Below are 17884 nucleotides of genomic sequence, written 5' to 3' on the forward strand. Positions count from 1 at the left end.
ATTGTTATTACAAACATACATTAACCACTTAAGCCATGTATATTTCAACCATTTGAAAATGGCAGATCTACAAGCTCACAATGTGAGCTTGTAGATCTGCCATTTTCAAAAGAGTTTTATACATTTGAAAACTGCTTAATGAGTACTTTCTACTTAGTACATTTTGATACCAATAAATACTTTTAGGTCTACTCCACTACACCTCAGAGGCAAATATTGTAGGTTTACTCCACTACAATTTGAACACTTTGTTACTAGTTACTTTGTAGATTTGTATTACAAAACATACATTAACCACTTCAGCCATAGACACATTTAAGCCATTTGAAAATAGCAGATCTACAAGCTCACAATGTGACGTGAGATTGTAGAACTGCAATTTTCAAGTGACTTTTATACATAGCCTACATTTGAAAACTTGCGTGAAATGAGACAGTCTGCATAATGACTACCTTCTACTTTTGGTGATTGATACCAATACTTATGTACTTTATTCAATAATTTGTTTTATACTATTACTTTATATATTATTATACATTTAGTATAGTACTGGCAGTGCAGTATTGATACCCAAGTAAAACATGTGTACCTTTTCCACCACTGGACCAAACCTCTTTGTTGAAAATAGCAGTTCAACAAGCTGCAACACAATGCATTGTGAGCTTGTAGATCTGCTAGTTTTGCAGAATGTTTGCCCCCAGAAGAGAAACACTAGGCTTCAAGTGGTTAATCTAACATGTGTTTTCCCATAGCACACAGTTTGAAAAGACTTAAAGCCTATGTTGTGTAAACAAGTGAAGAATTGTACATTTGATTAAATTAATACCTTCTCTTACCTGATCTGTGGTGCAAGTTTCAACACAAAGATTCACTCCACTTGTATGTTCAGGCAGCTAGGTGTGGATGTTGACATGTGCCTGTGGAAGATTTCCTGAGCATTTTGACAAGTAAACACAGCTGAAAGTAATCACATTAATTGCGGGTGTGTTTCATTCAGTGGTGGAAAAAGTACTCACATTTTTTACTTAAGTAAAAGTATCAATACTGCAATATAGAAATACTCCGTTTACAAGTAAAAGTCTGGAATTCAAAATGTACTTGAGTAAAAGTACAAGAGTATTGGCATCAAAATGTACTTAAAGTACCAAAAGTAAAAGTACTCATTATGCAGAATGTCCCATTTCAAGTTTTCAAATGTATAAACATATTTTCACATCGCAAGGCATTGTGAGCTTGTAGATAGGCTATTTTCAAATGGCCGAAATGGGTAATGTATGTTTTGTAAAAATCTAAATCTACAAAGTAACTAGCATAAAGATTTCAAATAGTGGAGTAAAATTATTAACAACTATTGTAACAATATTTGCCTCTGAGATGTAGTGGAATACAAGTAAAAGTATTGGAAACTGGAAATACTCAAGTAAAGTACAAATACACATTTTCGTTTATGCATGCACCTCATGGTAACATAACACCACAAAGGCCTTAAAAACAAGGCTCCAGACATCCCAAAATAAACTGGTAAGGCTGTACTTCTTGGCCTTGGCCTTACATCTACAACTCATTTAACCCCTGCTCACTTTGCTAGAGTCGGATGGCTCAGGGTAGACGACAGAGTACAGCAACTAGCAATGGGCCTATATGTATGTAATGTTATACTGGTTATGGGTCTGTATATGTAATGAAACAAATAACCTTCAGCTGCGATTACCTGTCAAAACAGCAGCAGTGAAAAGGGCCCTTGAGAAGCACTCTAGGGTGAAGTTAGCCAGAATGACCACAAGATGTCAATGTTGTTCAAACGTTCTCCCCAATCCTTTCAAATTTGTCAAAATGCAACACTTGTAGCCTAGATCTTAAATTTTCGCTACTTTTGTGCGAAACTGTTGTACGACGAAGTGGGGTATTAATTTACAAAAAAGAAAACATAAAAATATTGTAATATGGCGATACAAGGTTTCTGACATCACAGTATGTAGGTTTGCTGTGGCTGTCAAACCACCTGCAAGCCCAGCTGCGTTTGGTACTTTAAGTACATTTTGATACCAACACTTTTGTAATTTTACTCTAGTACATTTTTAATTCCGGACTTTTACTTAACATAGTATTTCTACATTGCAGTGTTGATACTTTTACTTAAGTAAAAAATGTGAGTACTTTTTCCACCACTGGCATTCACCCTTAAAGTAAAACAAAAATGTTTGAAACAGGGGGGATCAGGCGCACGTTTGGTGTGTGTGTGTGTGTGTGTGTGTGTGTGTGTGTGTGTGTGTGTGTGTGTGTGTGTGTGTGTGCGCGCGCGTGTGCGTGTGCGTGTGCGTGTGAAGTGTATCTACAGCTGTTGCCTCGCTGCCACAAATGGAACGCTGCTGCTGCTGCGCTGCTCCCACTCCATATATGGACATATTGGAGACCAAACGGATATGGGTGCGTCCATTATTATTGTCCCCCTCAGAGTTGGTTCTTTTTCACCGCTTTTAATGACGATTACGGGGATTATTAAAACTAAAAGTAAGAATAACTGACAGACATTTATCACCGCGTGAGTCGTGCGTACAAATACACACGGTAGTGTGTTTTATTTCAACACGCCACAGTGTTCAATACTTATTTTAGAATCCCTTCAGCGTTGTTTTCTTCCGGAGCGTTTAAGGTGACGGGATGGGTTGCCATGTCCGCTTTTTATAAGCGACTTTAGGCTTGTTTTTTCTGTAAAGCTGCTTGTAAAATATTGGTAGTTGCCCTTATTTTTTAACTCTATGGTAGTTGCTGTGTGCTTATTTGGTATTTTTTCCTAATGGTGTTTTTAAACCAGTGGTTCTCAAACATTTTTATTTCATGGACCCCCGAATTATTTAATATAATATGTATGTGTCCCCCTAGCCCCATATAGTACCTCTCCCTCCGCTATGTAGCTCCGAGATGAGGTCCTATATCGTTCTCTGCCGTTCGGCTGAAAAATGTCCGCACATTTGCCACTTTACATGTTTCTTACCCCTTTCTGCACATCGTATCCAAAAAGTAAAGGTATTCTGAAATGATCACAGATGTTTGAAATTTTAACTCACCATAAAATCTAACAAACGAGTTGAAAAAAAAGCACTTTATTCGCCTCTCTCCTCAGCCGGTTCAATAATATTATGCATTAGAAGATGCAATTCAACATTTGACCAGTAGGGGAATCAGTAATGTTATCTCTATGGGCGCAACTCTTGCGCAATGTCTTAAAAACATGTAACCGGCGGAGGAGAGAGGCGAATAAAGTGCTTTTTTCAACTCGTTTGTTAGATTTTATGGTGAGTTAAAATTTCAAACATCTGTGATCATTTCAGAATACCTTTACTTTTTGGATACGATGTTCAGAAAGGGGTAAGAAACATGTAAAGTGGCAAATGTGCGGACATTTTTCAGCCGAACGGCAGAGAACGATATGGAACCTCATCTCGGAGCTATACAGCGGAGGGTGAGGTTCCGATTGGAGCTAGTGTCCCCCCTAACTGAAAATGTTTTGTGTCAGGCAGGGACCCCCGTACACGATCTGTGTTGTTCAAATGTTTCGAAAAACCTATATAGAAATTCCTATATTTCTTATTTGAAAATAGCAGGTCTACAAGATGCGATGTGAGCGTTGCGACGCGTTGTGAGCTTCTAGATCGGCTATTTTCAAATAGCCAATGCATTTAGGTTAGTGCTCATACGGTCGCTTCTATTGGGATTGTTTTCATAGACCTGATTGCTTGTTCTCTCTTGAAACCTGGCAACGCCGGTGACGAGCCTTCTGGTTCCGTGTGTGAGGCAACAGTCAGTCAGTCAGTGTGATTTTCATTTCCACACAGACAGAACTCTCCTCTCTCCGTTGTGTCACCATGCAGGTTTGAAACCTTTACTTTATTATCATTTACATGACATTTTAGTTTACCTAGAGACATAATCTTTCACAATGCGTGTCTTTAATGTGTGTCATTTATTCGACTAAAGAAGGGCTATGATGCTAGCCTATGCTGTTTAGTTAGCCACATGGGTGGCTAAACACGAATGGATCTGTCTGTCTATCTATATATCTGTTTGTAGTATCTATAGTTTTTTGTATGTCTGTCTGTCTATCTATATATCTGTCTATATATAGTATTTATCTGTGTGTCTATCTATATATGTCTGCAGTATCTATAGTATGTATCTGTGTGTCTATCTATATATGTTTATCTGTCTGTAGTATCTATAGTATTTATCTGTCTGTCTGTCTTTTTATCTCTTGGACCCCAACTCACTCTCCAATCTCCAACTCCAATCTACACTTTAAAGTCCTCAGTCCTCTTTAACTCTTGAAAGTAACGGGTCCATTTGGTTCTATTTGTACAGTCTCAGGGTTACAGACCTGTAAGGGTCCATTTAAACATACATTTTTACCATGCGTGTCTATAAGATGTGGGTCATTTATTTGACTAAGTACAGCTATGGTATTGAATTCTTCTGTTTAGCCTGTAGCTAATCTAGCTATGTTAATGTGGCAAACCTGTGAAACCTTTGATTTAGTGATAAAAGTGATAGGGTGGGGGTGTTTTCTCACTTTGTGAGGAGTTATATGAATGTCTTTTGTATTTCCTCCACAGGACCCAAATGAAGACACAGAGTGGAATGATATTCTGAGGAAGAAAGGCATTCTTCCTCCCAAAGAAAAACCCAATGTAGAGGATGAAGAGGAGGAGCTGGCTCTTCGGCAGCAGTCTGTTGGTAAGACAGCTGTTTTTGTTGTTTTTTTTGCATTAGAGCATTGGTTCTCAACGTGTAGGTTGGGAGGGACCCCCAAGGTGGTCCCCACATGATTTTTGGGGGATCCCCAGATGACAGTTAAGTGACAATTTAAGGACTTTTAAGACCTTTGTAATACCTAAAATAAGAAATGAAAAAAGACCATTACTGCATCAAAAGTAATCAACAAACTATACTATACAAACATTGGCCAAATTGTCAAATAATAAGAAAGAGGGGGAAAGAAATGTAAATAGCTGATCTACAAGCTCACAATGCCTCGCAACGTAAGACGCTGTGAGCTTGTAGATCGGCTATTTTCACAATATTTATCAGTGGAACCGAGTCGAACTAAATGTAATGCCTCAACTCCTACAATTCCAAGTGCTTTTCAGACTGGTGGATCCCCAATTCAAATATGATTATTTTGGAGGGTCCCCAGTACAAATATGATTATTTTGGGGAGTTCCCAGTTCAAATATGATTATTTTGGGGGGTCACAGCCTGAAAAGGTTGAGAACCACTGCATTAGAGCAATGGTTCCTCTTTGGCTAGTTTCAAATAGCCGATGTGTATAGTGTTAAAATGGTTACAATTCTTTTAATGCTACATTAACTACTGTTGCTGGGGACCCCCTGGAACCCCCTCAAGGACCCCTGGGGCTCCCCGGGTAGACACTACTTTGAGAACCACTGCTGTCAAGCACTTTCTAACAGTTATTCTGAAAAGTGTTATATCAAGTTGACTAAAAGCTAATATTCTGTTATATGCAGTATATATACAGTATATACAGTATATTTACAGTATATGGTCTAATTGACTCTTCTACCTGCCTTGTTATTAACCAGTGAAAACGTATGAAAGCATGACACTGGATGAGCTGGACGACAACGAGGACGAGTTTGAAGAAGAGGACGAGGCTGCCATTGAGATGTACAGGTAAAGAGGAGAAAGTCCCACCATGGTTTTACTGGGTAACTGTGTAAGCATATAAATGGGAAGCAGTATGCTGCTGAAAAAGAGAGCCTGCATGTTAGACCTGCTGGGTTTTAATTATTTATTCATTTAATTTAAAGTTTTATTTAAAGACTCACTGGAATTTGACACACTATCCAATCTATGGGTAAGAAAAAAATGTGTATTTGACAGTACAGTTTCACTGTATTAGAATGCAGTGATTTAAAAAAAAATGTATTACGGTTAACTGTAATCAAAACATGGGTCACTAGCCGTTCAGGACTTATTAACCTTCAATTGAAAGGAACATAAATAATATAAATTATTCTATTGTTTATAATTGTAACTCACACAGAAGTTCTCTAGAAGTGTTATATGCTGAATTGAAAGTATCACATTTGTTTTTCCTGTGTTTCTGTGCCAAAAAAAAAGGTTTTGAAATGACCATAGCAAATGGTATTTGTGTGAAATTTGTCACTGCAGATGTTTTTTCACATTCCTCTGCTGAAAGTGGAGGTGTCTGCCAACTGCCTTAAAAAAAAAACGAGCTCTAGGCAGGGCAAGATCGGGGGAGGGAGGGACTGATTCTCACAGCTTGTTAATTAGTAACAAACCCAGAATTTCAGACAGATAATAGGCAGATAAGAGTTAGATGTGATTCCAGCCCCTTTTCAGAGGGTTTTGTATTTTCTTTTTATGTTGTAAACATTTTTGCGACCGTAGGTCGCACTTACTACAGAAAGCTGCTCCAGGTGTCCGTCCGTCACTCCGTCACACACGTCACACTTTTGCCCTGCTCATATCTCCGCACCCATTGCCCCGATCCATGCCACATTTTCCACACACACTCCTTACCTGCCAAACTACACCCTCCAAGGACCCCCGGAGCTCCAGGGACCCCCAAGTGTAAAAAATGAGCACATGTGGACAAATTACCAAATGACCACCCCAACGGGGCTGCTCACGGGGCATTCCCGGGGACCACCCACTCCTGGTGCTCCAGAACGGATGCAAAAGTGGTGGCGCCCCCAGTGGAGGACCCCCTGCCACTGCAGCTCACATAAAATGCCGTAACTCGGGGGCTTGCCCCCCAGCTACACATTACACGTTTTCTGCCCACATAAACGCCACCATGTCACAGCTAACCCCACATTTAGACCACCAAACAAAACTATCCATTGCCCACACAACTAGGAACCAATCGCCGTTACAGCCCTCTTCTGTATACATGTGACCTACGGTCGCTTATCTCCCGATTAGGGAGTCTTACTGGTTTATAATAATGGCAGACTTATTTTTCATTCTTTACAATGTGTCTTTAGATTTACCTTAAGATTTATAATTGTCTGTATGTTCTGGGTCTTATTTTGCCATCTCAGACAGAAGCGCCTTGCGGAGTGGAAAGCGATGCAGATCAAGAACGTGTTCGGGGAGGTGACGGAGATCTCTGGACAGGACTACATCAAGGAAGTCAACAAGGCCGGTGAGGGTATCTGGGTGGTGCTGCATCTCTACAAACAGGGGTAAGACATCCAACTGCCGGTAGATGGGCCCTTTGTATACCTGTTAACCACTTAGAACCAGCTCAGTGTCCAGCCTGGCCCCTGAGTTTGGGAGGTTGGGGTTAAATCCCTTTGCCGAGTCATACACTATACTAATTTACCAAATGTTTGCCTATTTCCACAGATTGTTCACCTATATATTATCCCAGAATAGGAATGCTAGGGTTCATGTCGGTTAACCCATAAGACTGCTCCAACATGCGCTCACTTGGAGCAGCACACTGCTGGGTCAAAGGCAGAGAATTCATATCCCCTCACGTATCACTACAAAAACAACCTCCACATGTTCTTACGGACATGGATGCTTATAATAACATGTAATCATTATAGCAGCAAATTCAAGATATATATCTATTTCATTACTTTTTTACTTTTCTATTACTCTTTTGTGACCGAGATCTGAATAGCTGTGTTATTTGTCTTGGTGCAGTGTCATCAGTTGGTACATTTTTTAATCCTTCACTTTATATTATTTCTATTTTATAATCAAAGTCAATGGGACTCTGATTGGGCTGAGACATTGCCCAATTTTGGAATCATACATAAATAGATACGTCACAGACTATTTAAGTCATAGATGCCTGATGTCACATGAAATCCAAGATCCACATTGGAGCCATGCAGTCCCATGTGGACCCCGATATCTTTTTTTTTTTTTAAAGAAATGAATGGGGGCTGTTTAATGAAACAGTCTCAGCCAAGCAATCTGCTATGGCTGGAGTCCACAGCTTAAACTTCTCATTGGTGAAACAAGTCTATTTGACCAACAAGACAGATAAGCAAACAGGTGTGCATAACATTTGTCTTGTATTTTGGCAGTTTGTTTAAGATGCAGAAAAAAATAGGCTGCTAACCGGTTCATTCTCTGTTCTCTCCACCATGTTCTCCCAGCATCCCTCTGTGCACGCTGATCAACCAGCACCTGTGCATGCTGGCCAGGAAGTTCCCCCAGACCAAGTTCGTCAAGTCCATCTCCACCACCTGTATCCCCAACTATCCCGACCGGAACCTGCCCACTATCTTCGTGTACTTTGAGGGAGAAATGAAGGCTCAGTTTATCGGCCCTCTCGTCTTCGGTGGTATGAACCTCAAAGTTGAAGGTATGTATGGGACCCCCCTACTAGAACCTTGTATCTAGGCCTGTCACAGTTATAGTGACTAAATAATTGTTAGTATTTGTTTCTATTCATCTGGATAAAGACTGGTAGAATTAACAGATGTCATATATCCGTCATTATTTCTAACATAGATTTGTATTTATGTTCCGATGTTCAATATCAAAAACACAATTAAATCGCTAATCGCAATTATTTGTGTGACACAATTATGTGTGACTTAATTAATCGTCAAATAAAATATCACGATTGTGACGGCCCTAATGCTGAGGTTTTACATGTTGCTCTCTGTCTGTTGTGTGGCTGTGGCATCCAGAGTTGGAGTGGAGGTTATCGGAGAGTGGAGCCGTGAAAACAGACCTGGAGGAGAACCCGAGGAAGCAGATCGAAGACAAACTCATGACCTCAATCAGATCGACACTCCCCACGCGGAAAGACAGCGACGACTCCGAAGACGAGGACTAATAGAAAAGTTCCTGTTCCTCCCGAACGTACACACACACACTCACACACCAGTCGGAAGACTCCGTCACTACTGTGGAACATACTTAGACATTATGATTTCAGTCGAGGACGATTGGGGACACAGGTTTATTTTATTTTTTCCATCTTGTTAACAATACATTTACATGCAGCTGTTTTAAAACTGACCGGAGAATACAATATGTGTTCATGATGATCAACTACTGCAGCATATATCAGTGTCGCCAATATGAAAACTAATAATATACTCATAGTATGTAATTATGCTCAACCTTTTTCAGTTGAAGGACCACCAGCTGATATGCATTAGGCCACAGTCCCCCATTAGATTTTTTTTTTAATTATTATTTTATCTCTGGGACCCCAATCTACACTGTAATATCCTCAGTATGTATTTAACTCTCAGAGTTACAGACCCATAAGGGTCCATTTGGACCCCTGGTGGACGTTGAGATACTATAAATGTGCAATTAATTGTGCATCCCTAGTTTCTGGTATGCATCATCTTCAGCCATAAGGAACGTTATTGCCAAATAAATAAGTTCATCTGATATTCATTCTTTGTTTTCTCACCGCTCCTGAAGCAGAGGCAACTCTGGATCCTTACGATTGATGATAATTGTCACAGAATGTATGTATACATTTTCTAATCGTTCAAATACAAGTGAAATGACCTCTGCTACCATCATCAATGCCAGTTTTTGGTAACTGCTTTTTACTGATCGTCTGTCATTGTTGATTATTACAAGATTTATTCTATAAAATACTTTTTTTGGACATTGGGTGTATTTTGAAAGAGTTTCTGTCCATTTTTGTGTCTTGTTTGTGAGGATACAAAATGTAAAATGACTTTAAACCATTCACACGGTAATAAGTTCCAGATCTTTAATCACATGAATCCTCGCATCCCTATTCTGGGTATGTCATAATAAAATAGAATAGGCGAACATTATGTGAGAATGGATCATGTACAAGCTCACGGTGTGGCGTGAGCTTCTAGATCGGCTGTTTTCAGCTAAGAATTAGAGAAAAGGTTAGACCCAATATAGACCCCTGGGGGTCAATGAAGTATAGGATTTATATAAGTGGTTATTCTGCTGTGGTTGAAAACAGGAGGACACATGGAAGTCATGACAGTCCAGGTCTATCTTTATCTATAATCATTTATTTTCCATAAAGCGTCAAGTTCTGTTTGAATAAATGCTGCACGTTGCTCTGTCTGCCATGTTGTGCATGATGCTGAAGTGGTGGTGACTTCCTCGTGCTGCTCTCATGGCGTTTCCTGGCTCTAGAACATTCCCTCTGGGATATCACGGATCTTCTATATCGTTAACCAGATGGGAAGAGAAAATGTTTGTCAGTGTCCATGTATCTGTTTTTCTTAAGCGGATATCTTTCAAAGTTTCTAGATTTTCTTTCAGCATTTCAAGGGCCGTCCACATCAAGAAGGATAGTCATAGATCTGTATTTTCTAATAAGTATAAATCAGGCATAACGATAACTATAAATATATATTTTTACACATTCCAGTTTCAACTTGTTGTGGATGTTCAGTTTAATAAACCTTTTTCACAGCAGCCATTTTGTCAAAATAGTAGAGTAAACACTAAACAGATAATAATATAGTCTGCACTCCTTTGCGTTTTTTGTCACGAGCATATACAGTGAAATGTGTTCATCTTTTAAAGTATCAGGAGCAGTGTGCACTAAGGCTGAAGCGCCATGGGGAGCAGTTGCGGGTTATGTGTCATTCTAAGGGACACTTTGACATGCAGACCGGGGCAATTTGCAATGTATATTTTCAGGCCAATATTGTACAGTCAAAATATTGAGTGCCACTAGCAACTTCCTCCACTTGTGATGTCATGATTGTTCAATTCCTTTCCGCTACCTGTACAGCTGCCTTTTCAGAACCTTTAATTTGAAGTAATTACATTTACATAATTATATGATATTGTGGTCTACAAATGTAGAATGTAAATATCTAAAGTTGTCCCTTATCTGTTGCCCTACCTTTTAAAGTTGAGTTCCGTTCAGGTCAAACAGAGGTGCTTTTTGTGCATGTTGGCTCACTGGAATGGCACTGAGTGCTACACTAAATGGAATGGAACATTAATTAGTGTAATTTGGTAACACCGTTTACCTTACTATCATGACAACATGGCTGCCATGAAAAAGGTCTATTGTACAGGAAAAGTACAGAAAAAGGGGGTTGACATTCAACATAAGTGGGTTGGATTTGAACACGATTTCACACAATGGCTTATGTTTACAGATACAGTATATACACATAGATACGTCATTGGCCGCTGCTGTTCATTAGAGCAATGTGTCATTGCGATCACCATATTGGCTAGATCAAGCCATGCCTCCTTATGCATGTTTTTTGTATGTATGTCTAATTGAAGCAAGATGTATCTCCACAACTAAAATCATAAGTTGCTGAGTTCTCAACCTATTTTCAAACGGTTCGGTTTGTTACAAATGCCAGACATGTAGTCCTGATGATATAGCATAGAAGGATACTTGTGGGTTTTCATACCAAAACACCTTATTTTACGTAGAGAGTAATGGTTATTAGTTTCAGATATTTATATACAACTCAGGCTTATTTCTTGCATTGGAGTTATGGCAAGCTGACCTAGCTAATATGGCAGCAACGTTGATGTACGGCCAGTGGCCAATGCAGTGTCTATATATCTACGTTTATGTCGCATGCATGTGTCCGGCTTGGCTGAGCCATCAGTATGCCTTTATCTGTTTCAGTACATTTAATATAGAGACATATAGGCAACTTTAACAGTTATGGTTTTAAATATTGTAATGATTTACCAGGAGTAGCAGCTGTTTCTTTCTCCTCTGGGACAGTTTGGGGGACAATCGCATGAGGGGATGCACTGAATTGGACTAGATAAAGCATAATAGTTCATTCATTATGTACAGTGGAATGATTCACTGTCTGCTACTATGTTACTACCATGTATCTTCAATGCCTATTTCAGGCCTGAACAAAACGCTGCATAGTGTTTCCATATATTCATATCGCCATAATGGATACATACGACATCTTGCAGCAAACATTTAAACACTTCCTCAAACCAAATAACCAGTAAAAAAATAGAAAGGAGAATGGAGAGCTCCATTATCCTGATTACAAGATTGTCTAAAATGGATCGACATTTTAGACAATAATCTTCTATTAAGGGAAATGGTAATGACACCAAATAAACCATAAACCAATGTCTGCAAAAGCTACATGTTCACCTCACACCCTTAAGCAGACTCATTTCAATTATTGATTTATTCTGAAGGAACAGTTTGTCTAATATCTTCAGTGCATTCAATCCTTTTAAATTAACATAAGCAACTAAATAAGTTTGCTTCTGTGTTGTTGTTTTGTGTTTCTAAAAAGGAACAAGAAAAACAATCCTAACCCATTAGTGATTACTAATCATGGTTTTTCATATGCAGGTGTGAGCCTTTGCTTACCTGTTGTACTGCACCCACAGCCTTGTGTGCTTTGGAGTAATGAAACAGAAACTGAAAGGAGAGACAATATATCATGTTAACGCTGAAACAGGAGCAAATTGGATCAAAGACTTGAGCCCTTGATCCCTATTGTATGCTTTCAAAAATGTTCGAAGACAGTGAAAATAGCCGATCTACAAGCTCACAACGCATCGCGTCACGCAGCTTTCTGAGCTTGTAGATCAGCTATTTTTTGCAGTAGTTTGTACATTTTTGTTTTGTTTTGTTTTTTGACATTTTTGCCTATAATGACATGGCCAAAATAGGGACACCAGGTTGAAAGTAGTTAAAAGTCAGAGTATTGTAAATTAAAAGAAACTTACTCTTTTGAATACATTCTGAGCTTCCTCCTGTGAACACACACAATCATACAGAGTAATAACAGTCTTATTATTAATATTAGTTGCAAATTATTCAATTTGCTTTAACACTTAACAGATCAGCAGGTTCTCGCAAAGTGTGTCGATGGATGATTTATCATTGAACATAACAGTAAAATAAATGCTTTCATGTTCCACTTTCTCTCACATATTCCCTGTAGTACAGCCGCATACCCCTAGGGGTAGACATACCCCCATTTGAGAAAACCCTGTTTCAAGATCTTCTACAAATCCTTTCCATTTTGAAACATAACTGCTACTAGAGTTGGTAAAGTCCTGAAAGATACAGACAACTTAGAGTAGGAGTGGAACAGTTAATCGAACTAATCGAGTTAATCAATTATAAATGATGAATGAATTGATTAATCAAATAGTCTATTATAAACATATATAGTTATTTGCCTCTCCACTGACTTCAAGTACAAAATTAAGGTTTTTAAATGAGCACAAGAAATCTGGCACAGATTGATCACAGTAGTTTCCAAGATTAGCCATGGACACACACACACACACACACACACACACACACACACACACACACACACACACTAGAATCACTAAGTTACAACAACCCACCTCATTCTGGTCTGCCAGCTCAATATCCCTCACTTCATCACTCCGAATATCAGGCACCTAGAGAAGAATAAAAACACACTTTATTAGAAATTAGGGGTGCAACAGTTAATCAAACGAATTGAATTAAACGATTATAAAAACATAATCGATAGTTAGCAATTAAATGCTAAATCGAGTATAACTACTAGTTTTGTCTCGCCAGTCGCTACGAGTTGGAATAAAGGATGGATATACCAAATGAACTATTTCTATAAGCTAAACTACGCCGCATCAAGGGTTTTATTGGGTAGGCCCTAAAATTATGATGCCCTTGATCGCGGGGAATCATTTTGGGTGATACCGGTACCCTTGGTTCCGGTCGTGGGTTCCGGTCGCCTGATGACTCGCTCCCGGCCGGATCAGAAACCTGAAAATGGTATTGATCCCAGGCTACAACACCTGAATCTCTCTACAGGGATCAATAAAAGTCCATCTTATTAGATCCAGTGATGTGTTGATGTTAGGAATGGAGGAAACGTATTTCCTCGTATTTCGTATTAGTGAGCTATTCTTCCCATTTTCCCTTTTACTTGAGTAATTTTAGATTTATAATGTAGTCCTACAGTACATTGAATTGAGTAAAATGTAACTTTTGTACTGTAGTAATACTCCATGATAAAAAATCCTCCCATCACTTTCAAGCTCTACACAATGTAGAGCTGCAGTAGAAGGCCACATGTGGCCCCTGGTGTGGCTATTCTCATGGCAGATTCTGAACAGTGTAAATTGTGCCAGGTTTGGTCTGAATCGGAGCAACGGGCGCCTCGCTAGTCTGTATAATTACGTTTGTGATTTCCGCTGTCGGTCCACCCACCTGCCTACCCACCCACCGTCGAGGCAATTGTAAAGTAGGGTTAAAAAGTTAAAAAGCAGGCCCAGATCCCTGGCGTAGCGGTCCGGGCACCTAGGCTACAATGAATGTAGCCTGACTGCGCGTCGTGGGTTCAAGTCCCTTTGCTGCGTGTCACTCCCCATCTCTGTCCCCATTTCCTATCAACCTACTGTCCTATCTATAATAAAAGGCATAAAAAAAAATATATATTTTTTTAAAGTTTAAAAACAGCATGGAATAGTTTAGAACTCTTTAATAGCACAGACTTGTAAATACATAAACAACTTTCATAATGGAAGCAATTAACTTTTGCTGACTAAAATATGACTCAACAATAAATATCACTATCAACAATAATGAATTAAAAATAAGCATGCATTCATAGAATAATTCATTACGACTATTGTTAGTTAAATGAGGTAAATGTCATGGATTAATTTAAAAAAAGATTACCTGTCTTAAAGTAATCCCATCTTCCCATTGACTGAAATGATTGCCATAGGACTCTGAAAGAGGGATTAGATAGATACTCATTGATCACTGATTTGGTAACATAAACCAGTGGTTCTCAAAGGGAGGTCCGGGGATCCCCAGGAGTCCTTGAGGGGGTTCCAGGGGGTCCCCGGAAAAATATATTAATATAGCATCAAAATCAGTTTGGTGCTATACACTTTCACCCTATGTTATACTTCAGATATTCAAAAACAGCAGAGCTAGAAGCTTGTAGATCAACTATTTTTGTATGTTTTTTACCTTTTTTTTTTACATAAATCTTTTCTTAGCCTATCCCTTGTCCCTACCACAAAATATTTTCAAATGAGGGTTCACGGCCAAATACATTTCCTTGACATGAAATAGACAGAATAGACATGAATAGAGAACCACTGACATAGGCTACTGTACCACTGATTTAGGCTACTGTACCACTGATATAGGTTACTGTGCCACTGGGCTACTATAATCAAAATTGCAAAATCCAAGCTGAATAGGAGCTTATAATTCATAGCCACCATATCTCAATAATCATAATTGTCTAAGATTTAAAGGTAGGGTAAGTGATTTTCTTTGGTTAAAATAAGTGTTAAATAGCTCTATATTCTGATAGTACTCATTGCTATAGAGTGTTTGTTCAGTAAAAGGAGTCTCCTTGTCTCTCCAGCTCTTTATAAAACAGAAAATGCATTTTCGTTTCAGTTTCAGTTTCATTTCCAATTTTATCCAATCAGGACAGAGAACTCAATCAGGATACAGATTAAACAAGTGAAATTGGAAGTGATGACACTAAGAAATGAGCAGACAAACTTGGAACTGGAACACTATACAAATTAAGCTTAAAAATGGGTACTTTCTCCTGATTGGCTGAGATTTTGACACCTACCGAAAAATGTATTTTCTGTTTATTAAAGAGCTAGAGAGACAGGGAGACATCTGTTACTAAAAAAAACACGCTATAGCAATGATTACTATCAGAATATAGTATTTTAACCTTTAAACAAAATACTTTTTGTTTTAACCAAAAAATATCACTTACCCTACCTTTAATTGCATTTAATTGTTTTGTTCACAGACTACTGTAGGCTATATAACTAAGTTGCAAAAGAATAAGAGCTGACTGAAGTCTTAATTAGCGCGTAATTGTTCTCACCTGCTGTTGCACAGCGCCAACATCCGAGACACCACCAGACCAGATGTATCAGACACAGTTGTCTCACAGCGGGCATGGACATCTCTTCTCTTTGGAGAGAGATAGATAGATAGAGAGAAAGAAATAAGGAGAGAAAGAGGGAAAAATAGAGAGGCAGCAAAGCTTTGCTCCAAGGTTAAGCAAGTTCTCCCGCACCGAATGATTATTCACTACAACAACGAGCTCAAACTGTGAGCACCTGACCTGCACCGACTCTCTGCCACAGTTAAAAAGGCTCCAACTTGACGGGTGACAAACATCATCTCCCACGTTACTACGCACAGGGTGACCAATCACCAATCATGTCCCCACGGCTCTCCGAGGTGACTGCCTTGGTCATCAACCGAGTCCTCGTGCGCAAGTAAGTACCCCCCCCCCCCCCCCCCCCCCCCCCCCTCTCTCTCTCTCTCTCTCTCTCTCTCTCTCCTCTCTCTCTCTCTCTCTCTCTCTCTCTCTCTCTCTCACACACACACACACACACACACACACACACACACACACACACACACACACACACACACACACACACACACACACACACACACACACACACACAGTTTATTCTAGGAAAGAGCCAGTATATAGGCCTATACTTATAAGACTGTTTTGCGATGAAGGGGTGTGAACTTGATTGATTGATTGAATAGGCCTTCGTTATTAACAGTTTGCAAAAAAGTACAGTTCCATACAAAAGGATGCTAAAAGGATTAAAATCCAAGAAAGCACTATGTCTTGTTTCCATTGGGGTCCTGAGTATTCAATTCATCAAAACATTTAAAGACAAACAATAATATGCAATAATATCATATTAAACGAGTAGTAATCAAAAAGAAAAGATGTGTACAGTAAACAGTTGGGGGGTGGGGGGCATTTCTGGCGATAGGCTTAGACTTTTTTTTCAGATTTTCTTTAAAATTCAACCCAGGTAATTTTCGGTTGATTTCGGTTAGTAAAAACAGAGAGATTTGTTGAGGTGAGCGGTGAGTCGCTTATCACCATGGCTCAGATTTTCCTTTAAAATTCAACCTAGGTAGATCATTTCCTCTTTTCTTGTGATAACATTGTCACCCACTTTGACTGTGACGCCATCGGCCTTGCAGAGGTTTATTTTGGACCCAAAGAGAATGGATTCAGTTTTACCCAGGTGTAATGATAGTTTGTTATCATCAGCGAGCCGGGTGCAGAGTTTACCGAGTTCAGAGCTAAGGGCTTTTTCAACCTGCAATTTGTCCTTGCCCGAGACCAGGAGAGCAGAGTCATCTGTGAACAAGAACGAATTGCAGTCACAAGCTGTCATGTCGTTCACATATATTAGGAACAGTAAAGGCCTAGTATGCTTCCTTGCGGAACTCCACAGCTCACTTGGAGGTGCGAAGACAGGGTTAGGTTCACCTCCACCACCTGTTCTCTCCCCTCCAGATAGGAGATAGGATTTGATAGTTCACTGATGTGCTATCAGCTTTCCGTTGTTCCGTTTTTAGTATATACGGTCTCAAATGCCTTTTGGAGGTCCAGCATGACCATGCCGTTGTATTTGCCTGTGTCCACCTCATGTTTGATGTGGTCGGTCAAATAGAGTAGGCAGGTGTCAGTGGAATGAGATGTTCTGAAGCCAGTACTTTTTTTTTTCTTCAGTAAGATACTTTTCAACATGTTCATTTACATTTTCTTCCATTAACGTTTGAGATAGAACTAAGAATAGAAATAGGGTAGTTGCCGGGTCTAATTTGCGTCCTTTTTTGTACAGAGAGGTTACTCTCGCTTGTTTGAAATCTTGCGGGACGTGCCCCGCAAGATTTCGTTGAGTGAGAAGGCAGTATGTTAACCAGTGTTGTGGCTATGGTTGTAAAGAAGATGTTTAAGTGATTAGCCACATCCAGGTTGAACAACTTCTATAAGTAGTTCTACTTATGCTTGATAAACATTTTCCAATAATTCAGACGAATGCACATCTCCTCCAGGAGGCTTACCCTACACAT

The 17884-nt window shown here is 39.3% G+C and overlaps 2 protein-coding genes across 2 annotated transcripts; one reads left to right on the forward strand and one right to left on the reverse strand.

Moving 5' to 3' along the window:
* The first annotated feature begins 3778 nt into the window (after window positions 1-3778).
* Window positions 3779-9645, forward strand: pdcl3 (phosducin-like 3). The gene is made up of 6 exons (XM_084084778.1): window positions 3779-3872; window positions 4611-4731; window positions 5598-5688; window positions 7086-7229; window positions 8160-8368; window positions 8700-9645. Exons 1-6 carry the CDS (start codon window positions 3867-3869, stop codon window positions 8846-8848), a joined length of 720 nt encoding a protein of 239 aa, XP_083940904.1. The 5' UTR covers window positions 3779-3866; the 3' UTR covers window positions 8849-9645.
* A 927-nt stretch (window positions 9646-10572) lies between these two features.
* Window positions 10573-15948, reverse strand: nms (neuromedin S; the record flags this gene model as incomplete). Its single annotated transcript, XM_084084115.1, has 6 exons — window positions 10573-10578; window positions 11699-11773; window positions 12356-12406; window positions 12718-12744; window positions 13351-13407; window positions 15934-15948. 6 exons carry the CDS (start codon window positions 15946-15948, stop codon window positions 10573-10575), a joined length of 231 nt encoding a protein of 76 aa, XP_083940241.1.
* Window positions 15949-17884: the final 1936 nt, after the last annotated feature.

This window comes from Gymnoscopelus microlampas (assembly GCF_963454915.1).
Source record: "Gymnoscopelus microlampas genome assembly, chromosome: 17".
Lineage (NCBI taxonomy): Eukaryota > Metazoa > Chordata > Actinopteri > Myctophiformes > Myctophidae > Gymnoscopelus > Gymnoscopelus microlampas.